This window comes from Lycium barbarum, chromosome 3 (genome assembly GCF_019175385.1).
Source record: "Lycium barbarum isolate Lr01 chromosome 3, ASM1917538v2, whole genome shotgun sequence".
Classification (NCBI taxonomy): Eukaryota; Viridiplantae; Streptophyta; class Magnoliopsida; order Solanales; family Solanaceae; genus Lycium; species Lycium barbarum.
Window position 1 is genome coordinate 10165553 of NC_083339.1, and position 10223 is coordinate 10175775.

At 33.9% G+C, this 10223-nt stretch overlaps 2 protein-coding genes across 2 annotated transcripts; both read left to right on the top strand.

Moving 5' to 3' along the window:
* The first annotated feature begins 303 nt into the window (after nucleotides 1-303).
* LOC132630261 (actin-depolymerizing factor 1) lies at nucleotides 304-3505 on the top strand. The gene is made up of 3 exons (XM_060345849.1): nucleotides 304-460; nucleotides 2582-2847; nucleotides 3065-3505. Exons 1-3 carry the CDS (start codon nucleotides 458-460, stop codon nucleotides 3213-3215), a joined length of 420 nt encoding a protein of 139 aa, XP_060201832.1. The 5' UTR covers nucleotides 304-457; the 3' UTR covers nucleotides 3216-3505.
* A 2777-nt stretch (nucleotides 3506-6282) lies between these two features.
* LOC132630262 (pentatricopeptide repeat-containing protein At3g53700, chloroplastic) lies at nucleotides 6283-9613 on the top strand. The gene is made up of 2 exons (XM_060345850.1): nucleotides 6283-8259; nucleotides 8669-9613. The coding sequence occupies exons 1-2, from the start codon at nucleotides 6508-6510 to the stop codon at nucleotides 9179-9181; spliced, it is 2265 nt and encodes a 754-aa protein (XP_060201833.1). The 5' UTR covers nucleotides 6283-6507; the 3' UTR covers nucleotides 9182-9613.
* Nucleotides 9614-10223: the final 610 nt, after the last annotated feature.

Genomic DNA, 10223 nt, shown 5'->3' on the forward strand with positions numbered 1-10223 from the left:
GGCGCGTAAGATCGATTTAAGTGGTAAGCACTCTCTAACAGGATTTTTTCATACTCAGGACTCGAACCCCATACATCTTTGTATTATTCTAGGGTAAGTCATATTAATTAAACTATTAATTTTGTTCTTTTTACCTTTCGTTTAGTCATTGACCAATTATAAAGTTAAAAATAATTTTTAAATAATAAAACAAAATCAGATCAAACGTCGTCGTTTTATCCCCAGCTAAACTTAAGCCGACGACTTAATTATACGCGGCGCCAAGTTCGTTAAAATATTATATATTCTCACTCACTCACACTCTTATGATAGTGTACGACAACCACACAATAAAAATTCCCTTCCATTTGGAGCCACCTTATTAAGAACAATAGCTCCTCATAGCTTTAACTCACATCAACAGAGTGTTCTTTTTGAGCCCTTTGTTCAATCTCTTTGAATTTCAAATACATTCAAAATGGTTAGTCTAATTTCAAAATACCATTTTTCTTTTCTTGCATTGTTTTTCCAGATTTTTTTCTTCTTGTTTTGTTGTTCTTGGTGTGTGTGTTGTAGTAGAAAGGTTTTGTAAATGGGTGTAGGCAGTTGTTGTAATTGAAAATGTTGATTGAATATTAAGTGGTTTCAGCTCAGAATAATAAGTGTTTAATTAGTTGTTATACCTTCAACCCCTTTTGGATTTTCTTGTTTTGTTGTTCTTGCTGTGTTTGTGTTTTAGTAGAAAGATTTTGTAAATTGGTTTTTTTATTTTTATCTGATGTGATAATCTCTATATGGGCGTTAGTCTAAACAAGTGATCTTTATGGAAATTTCACTGTTGATTTTTTTTTTTTTTTTTTGTGTGTGTGTGTGTGTTTTAATAGAAAGTTTTTGTAAATGGGTTTATTTTTTGATCTTTGATTGATCTGATGATAAAAGAACTGATCTTTATGGAAATTTTGTGTTTATTTCTGCTTGAAATCTTGTGAGCTGTGGGTGTGTGTATTTTAGTAGAAAGATTTTGTAAATGGGTTTATATTTTGATCTGATGAGATAATTTATATGGGTGTTGGCTAAAAAAATGATCTTTATGGAAATGTTACTGATGATTTCTTCTTGTTTTGCTTGATTATTCTTAGTGTGTGTTTTAGTAGAAAGGTTTTGCAAATGTGTTTATTTTTGATCTATGATTGATCCGATGAGGTAATTTATATGGGTGTTCGCTAAAAAAGTGATCTTTATGGGAATTTCCCTGTTGATTTCTTCTTGTTTTGCTTTGTTTTTCTTGGTGTGTGTGTTTTAGTAGAAAGATTTTGTAAATGGGCTTAGTTTTTAATCTGTGATTGATCTGATGAGATGATCTATATGGTTATTGGCTAAAAAAGTGATTTTTATGGAATTTTTTTGATTGGTTCTGTTTGAAATGTTGTGAGCTTATGCGTTGATCTGAATATTTGATTAGTGCAGGCAGTTGTTGTAATTGATAATTTTGATTAAATTTTATCTGGATTCAGCTCAGAATAATTGTTTTATTAGTTGGTATACTGTTGATCTAATGCGTTTAATGATTTTCTTGATCTATTGAGTACTGACATTGTTGGAAATCAATGATTTTCTATCTGTGGGGGTTTATGGAGTTGGTACTCTTTTGATCGAAAGCATGTTTAGGAAAATTTTGCATTTGGATTTTCTTTTTATATTGCTTTGGCTGATGTGTGTTGAAGGACTATATGAATAAGAATGGACCCGGATTACAACTCAATCAGATCAATCAAAGATCATTTCTTTATTAAATTTCTAGTTGATAACTTACAATTGTTTCTGGAAGAGTGATTTGCTATTAACAGGCTTGGATAGAGATTTATACTGTTCTAAACCGTTGAGAAGTGTCACTGGTAACTAATCAAAGTACTGGTCATGGTGCGGTCTTTTTTTTTTCTTTTGATAAATGTGGTGTCCGAGTTGGCTTGCACGTACCTCGACTAATTCACGGGGTATTTGCTACCTCCCGTCAGCATATGTACCAGGTAACTCTATCCACCAAGGCTTGGACAAATGGGAAGAAATCACTAATGTTTTATGCCTCCGTTGAGATTTGAACTTGAGACCTCATGAATCTCGACCCACTTCATTGACCATTAGGCCACACCCTAAGGTCTTGGTGGGTGATGGAGAAAACAAATTTTGTAGCTCTCATATGAGCTCTTTACCTGCTCATGCTCATCTGCTACCAAGATGCACTTGAAACTAGACTTCCCACTTGCTCCCATCCCCTCATTACCCTGAATGCAGGAATTACTCCTGTTTGCGTTTAGAGCTCGTTTAGGACGGTCTAGTAAGCTATGTTATGACAAGGATAAATTTTACTGCTGCAGACTGATGCGACAACATTAATTTCCTTGAATGGAACGTAGTAAACCTTTATTGTTATTGCTTGTGTGAATCTTGATTGATCAATTGAGAACAATGAAGATATATTGTGATTCGTCTCTTTTGATTGAATTCGATGAGAAGTATTAAACCATTTTGCTTTGAAATCTTGTGACTGATTAAACATTGAACGAGTTCTAACACAATCAGAGGACTTTGGTTATTGTATTAGGCTAATGCAGCGTCTGGAATGGCTGTGCACGATGACTGCAAGTTAAGGTTCTTGGAACTGAAAGCAAAAAGATCTCATCGCTTTATTGTTTTTAAGATAGAGGAGAAACAAAAAGAGGTTGTGGTTGAAAAGGTTGGTGAGCCAACCGAAAGTTACGAGGATTTCGCTGCGAGTCTTCCTGAAAACGAATGTAGATACACTGTCTACGACTTTGATTTCGTCACCGCTGAGAATTGCCAGAAAAGCAGGATCTTTTTCATTGCATGGTATTCTTCATGTCATAAGCATTTTAAACTAATTTGTTATATTGATTTTGTCTCAAATGTGTTTCTTTGGGCTGTTCTCAGTTTTGGCCCGTTGGTTGAAATTAAGTACGGGCGCTAGCCAAAATATACAAAACCTATACACTGATTATATTGACCAGTTATTATGTTTTAAAGTGGTCCAAAATGCAATTATCCCTTCTTTTTTTCTCTCTACAAGGTCCCCTGACACAGCAAGGGTGAGAAGCAAGATGATCTATGCCAGTACAAAGGAAAGATTCAAGAGAGAACTTGATGGAATTCAGGTTGAGTTGCAAGCAACCGACCCGACTGAAATGGGACTTGATGTTATTAAGAGCCGTGTCAACTAGATATCGAGGGATAGGTATCGGATGGACCTGATAAGTCAGAGAACTCCTAATGCAATCATCCTTTTACTTAAGGAAATATTTGTAGCGTGACATACTTGGTATATTTGTTGCCAAGTGCCACAGTATATGTACTTTTAATTGAGCAAGTCTTTATGGTGTTTGGTATCTGATGTAATTTGTTACTTTCAGAATTTTGTTCTTCTGAGTGTTCCACTGATGGCATGATTCTACAAGCTAATATGTATCCATTTCTGAGAAGGATAGGATATATTTAGATTGATTTTTCACAATCTGATTTTGACAGTTTACCCTGTGATTCTTGTTTTGGAATGGATACAAGCAAGCTGATTGCTGTCCTAATTGGCAATTTGTATAGTTTGATTCAATTGAGGTTGAGAAGCTGTCAAGAATAGATATGAGATTTTAGAGAATGTCTCCTCAACGAATTACTCTTATTTCTTAGCGCAATGATCTAAGGGGAGTGCATCATTCTCTACCTCCCAAGTATTTGGCACGTGGAATTCATCTAATCAGGATTGGGACTTTCATTAATGTTAAGGGCAAGTACGAGATGATTTTATAACGGATAAGACTTTTTATTATAAAATATATAGATAATTTTTCTTATTTACAAAATATAACATATATTTACAAAACATAACGAATTTTCATATATTTTTCGTTTTTTTGTTTTTTTAAAAATATTAACTTTTTAAAAAAAAATATTTATTTATTTTTGCTGCTCAAAGGCTTAAAAAATTACCTCAAATTTTTGTGTATGAAAAATGTATATGTGAGCAAAAATTTTAATACAATTTTCATACACAAAATTGTGGTATGAAAGTTGTTACAATGTTGTTGTAATTGTATTAATTTTCCAGAAACATAATATGAACTTTATATAAAAAAAATGTAAATGAAATTTTAAGTTGCGAGATATACACATTTCATACCATTCTCATACATAAAATTTTGAATGTAATGTTTAAGCCTTGATCAAGATATACACATTTCATACGTTTTTCATACACAAAATTTGAGTGAACTTTTTAAGCCTTGAGCAAGATATACACAAAAATTTGAGTGATTATTTTAAGTCTTGAATGTTGTATCAAAGTTGTTGTAGTTTTATTAATTTTACAGAAATATAACATGAACTTTATACACGAAAATGTGAGCGAAATTTTAAGCCTCGAGCAAGATACAAATTTCATACACACAATTTTGAGCAGATTTTTTAAGCCTTGAACGAGATATACACATTTCACACATTTTTTATATTGTGTTCATACATTAAATTTTGAGTGAACTTTTTAAGCCTTGAGCGAGATATACACATTTCATACATAAATTTTTGGACGAATATTTTTTAAAAAATAAAAAATAAAAATAAAATAATTTTTTTTAAAATAAAAAATAATTTTGAAAAAATATTTTTTTTTTTTTTTTTTTTTTGAAAAAAACATGTTTTATATAGTGTTTGTAATGTTATATTTTGTAAATAGAAAACTATCGTCACGTTTCGTAAATATTTTTCCTTAATATGTATATATACGTACTTTACCCATTTTATAACGACATCGATAATGAATGATCCCGAAATATAGATGGTATTAGAATATTTTGTACGGAAGAGGTCCAATATGCCCTTAAAAATATTCGAAACTGAGCACATATGTCCTTCATTAATAGCTTTGCTCAAATATACCCTCACTGCTCAATAATTGGTTCAAACATGCCCTTAATTTAATGGATGTCCCCAATTAATCTAATTAACTGATTAATAAGGGGAAATGGGCCATATGACCTTAAAATATTTGAAATTGAGCGGATATATCCTTCGTTAATAGTTTTGCTCAAATATATCCTTATTGTTCAATAGTTGGTCCAAATATGTCGTTGATTTAACAAAAGCCTCCAATTAACCTAAATAACTAATTAATAAGTGAAAAGGGGTGAAGTATGCCCATAAAGTAAGCAAAATTAAGCAGATATATGGCCTGTTTGGCCAAGTTTATTTTCCCTTCAAAAGTACTTATTTTTTCAATAAGTGCTTATTTGAAAAAAAGTGAGGTGTTTGGCCAAGCTTTTGGGAGAAAATAAGTGCTTTTGGGAAGTAGCAGAAACAGTTTTTCAGAAGCTAAAAAAAACAGTTTTTGCTCAAAAGCACTTTTTTGAAAAGTACTTTTGAGAAAAATACAAATAGAAACACTTTTTAAAAGCTTGGCCAAACTAATGACTGCTCAAAAGAGTTTTTTAATTAATTGGTCAAACAAAACTGTTTTTTGCCAAAAGTGTTTTTTTGAAAATTACTTTTAAAAAAAAATACTTTTTAAAATAAGCTATTTTAGAAGCTTGGCCAAACAGGCTAATAACCTTCGTCATAATTTAACATTTTCTTAACATATACAAATTCAACATTTCTTGTCTACTCGTATTCATGTAATAATCAAAGTCAAAAACTAATTTCTAAGTTTGAATATAAATAGTTTAGCTTAAGTTAATATTGTTTGTTTTTGTACATACTAACGATGTATATATACATCCATATCTTCGATGATGAAAACTGTAATTTATAAGTATTTTTTTCTTCAGTTCCTGGGATTTATTGCAATCGATTCACGCATTCTCTACATCCTAAATTGAGGATGAGATAATTTTCATCATGTTATTATAAAAAATAAAAGAAAGCAAAGCTTGCGCTAAAGTTTAATTATAGTGTCTAAATCATTAATTTTACGGAATAAAAATAATCCTCACGAATGGCCTCTCTCAACAGAGAAACATGTTATGTAACAATTTATGTGATACAGTATCATTTTTGGTCTATCTAAAAAGAATATATATTTCTATATTTAGAAATAATTTAACTTAAAACTTCCTCTTTTACCCTTAATAAAATGTCTTATCACTGCATAAATATCTATGACTTGTTTTAGACCACAATTTAAAAAAAAATCTTAAATTATGTGTTTAGTCAAATTATATCACATTAATTCGGACGGAGGGAGTAACATATACAAAGAGTAATAAATTATTATAACTAAAAAAATACAAATAGAGGAACGTTTAGTTAATTTAACTCAAAAAAGAAAAATTGCAACTGTCATTAACAGAAAAGAGTAGTTACTTTTATCCCTTCAGGAACTGTTGGTTCTCAAAACCCACCATTCATTCTAAAACCCCAGTTGAAAATTGAAATCTCCAAATTATGTTATCCCCTTGTAAACTCCAAGCTCAAAGTGATTCTTGAATTAACATACGCACACCAACTGTTTGATAAATTGCTTCAATGGCTTTTTCTTTCTCTTCTTTCCTCAAATGCCACCCATTGACTACTCATTCTCAAAATTCACTAAACCCCTTTTCATTTCCACCCCTTAAACCCATATCTATCCCATTTTCAACTCACCAAGAACGTGTTTTTTTACCTTCCAAGTTCACCCCACAGCAATTTCTTGATACTATTCGTCGCGAAAACGACGAAAATTCAGCTTTTAACCTCTTTGAATGGGCTACTAAACAACCCCATTTTACTCCCACATTGTCTATATATGAGGAGATTCTAAGGAAGCTTGGAAATGTGGGGTCTTTCGATTCGATGAAGGATGTAATGAATGAAATGAAGAAATTGAAGGTTGAATTAGGTGAAGGTACTTTCTTTATCTTTATTGAAAGTTATGCTAAGTTTGAGTTATATGATGAAGCTATTAAGGTTCTTGATATGATGTGGAAAGAGTTTGGGTTAAAGCCTGGAACTTTTAGTTTTAATTTGTTGTTGAATGTTCTTGTTGATGGGAATAAGTTAAAACTTGTTGAAAATGTGCATAGTAGAATGTTGGATGAAGGTGTAAAAGCGGATGTATCGACTTTTAATATATTGATTAAAGCTTTATGTAAGACACATCAAATTAGGCCAGCTATTTTGATGATGGAGGAAATGCCTATGCACGGTTTGGTACCGGATGAAAAGACTTTTACGACGATAATGCAAGGTTATATTGAGGAAGGGAATTTAGATGGTGCGTTGAGAATCAGGGATCAAATGGTGTCAGCTAAATGTCCTGCGAGTAACATTACTGTTAACCTTTTGATTCACGGGTACTGTAAAGAGGGAAGGATCGATGAAGCTCTAAATTTCGTCCAAAACATGTGTAGTCGAGGGTTTTCTCCGGATCAATTTACGTTTAACACTTTGATAAACGGTTTGTGCAAAGCGGAGCATGCTGTCCAGGCCTTGGATATTTTGGATTTAATGTTGCAAGACGGGTTTGACCCTGATGTATACACTTATAATATTTTGATTTCTGGACTTTGTGATGTGGGTGAAGTCCAAGATGCTATTGAACTTCTCAATCAGATGCTTTTAAGGGACTGTTCACCTAATACGGTCACTTATAATACCATCATTAGCGCTTTGTGCAAGGAGAACCAAGTCGAAGAAGCTACCGAGTTTGCTCGTGTTCTTACAAGCAAAGGATTCGTTCCTGATGTTTGCACTTTCAATTCTCTCATACAAGGTCTCTGCTTCACCGGTAATTTCAATGTTGCAATGGAATTGTTTGAAGAAATGAAGAACAAAGGTTGTCAGCCGGACGAGTTCACTTATAATATCCTAATTGATTGTCTCTGTGCCAAAAGGAGAATAGGTGAAGCTATGAACCTACTCAAAGATATGGAGTCAAGTGGCTGTGCGAGAAGTGTGATAACATACAATACTTTGATAGATGGTTTTTGCAAAGACAGGAAAATCGAAGAAGCGGAAGAGATCTTCGACCAGATGGAACTACAGGGGGTTTCAAGAAACCTGGTCACTTATAACACTCTCATTGACGGTCTTTGTAAGAGCAAGAGAGTAGAAGATGCTGCTCAGCTTATGGACCAGATGATACTGGAAGGACTAAAGCCCGACAAATTCACGTTTAATTCCATCCTAGCTCATTTCTGCAGAGTAGGTGATATAAAAAAGGCAGCAGACATTGTACAAACCATGACATCAAATGACTGTGAACCAGACATCGTTACCTACGGGACCCTAATACAGGTAAGGGTATCAAATGGACGGTAGGGTTGAATTTGGGCGGGTCAAAATGAGCTAAGTTAATAAATGGGCGGGTTATTGACCTGCCCAAAAGTTACTTGGGCTGATACGGGCTTAAAAGCGGGTTATAACCCGACCCGCGCTGCCCAATTCTTACTAAGTTTTAATTTCTTTGTTTGTTCTTTTATATTTTTTTAGTACTTAATAAAACTTTTTTTTCTTTAATATGGCTATATATAACATGTCAAATTTTTTTAAAAATATTTTGACATGATTTCTCATGGGTCAATTTAGGTTGGATATCAGCCCAAAATTTTATGGGTTGTAATGGGCAGGTCAATGATCAGTCCAAACTTGGGAGGGTTGGGCGGGCCATGTTTTCAAGGGCTAATTTTGCTACCTCTAAATACAGGGACTATGTAAAGCAGGTAGAGTTGAGGTTGCAAGCAGGCTTCTTCGGAGTATTCAAATGAAAGGAATGATTTTGACCCCTCAGGCTTATAATCCGGTAATTCAAGCACTCTTTCGACGGAGGAGAACCAATGAAGGCGTAAGACTCTTTAGAGAAATGCAGGAAATGAATGCTAATCCTCCTGATGCTTTATCTTATAAGATTGTTTTCCGTGGTCTTTCTTCTGGTGGGGGACCCATTCAAGAAGCTGTTGATTTTTCCGTTGAGATGATGGAAAAAGGACACATACCTGAATTCTCGTCGTTCTACAATCTGGCTGAAGGACTGTATTCTTTGTCTATGGAAGATAAGCTAATTAAGCTTGTTAGCATGATCATGAAGAAAGCAAACTTTTCAGACAGTGAGGTTACCATGATTAAAGGTTTCCTGAAAATCCGGAAATACCAGGATGCACTCGCTACTCTCGGCCGTGTCTTAAATAACAGAAATCCAAAAAAGACATACTGGGGATAAGAAATGATCTAAAGTAGAGGTCCCACAAACTAAGGAAATCGAACTGTATCAATTGCTTGCTATGATAGTAATCAGTGGTTAAATTTGTCCACTCAGTTTGAAGAAACCATGGTTTCCTATTTTGGCCATCTCTGAAATAATCTCTTTAATGAGTTATAACTCAAATAATGTGGACATTTCCCAGCTTCATACAGTTCTCTGGTAGGCTCAAGTAATGTATTTCATATATTTTCCTTTTGAGATTCCAATTTGAGCAAGTATTGCTCAGAATGGAACACAGAATTCTAGCCATATCAAAGCCATCTTACTAAGTCAATGCTAGAAGTGGTTTGTTTCTCTTGATCAGCATGACAGACCATGTACATTTATATGCTTCTTTAAAGTTTCTGAAGCTGTTTCTGAATGAAATTGTTGTTGTTCATCCACATTTAACCTGCGAGACTCATGTTTTTGTATACATTTATCTAATTTTGTGGACGAACTATGAAGCACATGCATACTGGAGGACATAATCAACCCACCTCCTGGTTCTCATTCCCCACCTCCTGGTTCTCATTCCCCACCTCCAGTTTAATTAAGGACGAGGATAAAGTTAGGTAGCTTGGAAAAAAACAATTCCTGCACGGTTGCAACTTGCTAGCATGGCTTTTCAGTCTCAATTCAATTGAAGTTATCTTAGATGCATGTTTGAGCCCTAACTCAGAAGGTATTTCTTGTTCTCCTTATGTTTGTTTGTTCATTGTTTAGGTTATATCAACTTCAAGTTCTGTTATCATTTTATTAATTGCAAATTCATTTTGATTCATTGGGAACTTAAACACGCAAAATAGAAGTCTTTTGATGAATGGGTTATGGAGACTCAATGTACAAAGTGATTCTTTACGGAGGAAGGTAATCACAGTAAAATTTGGCCTCTTAAATGTTTGGTGCACAAACTGGGGGAGGCTGCTACCGGAGCTGAAATGAGTGCTCGTGATCTGAGGTCATTTATCGGAGCGAGAGAGTGCTCGTGCTTGAGGTCATTTTCCACGACGAGGGGTAC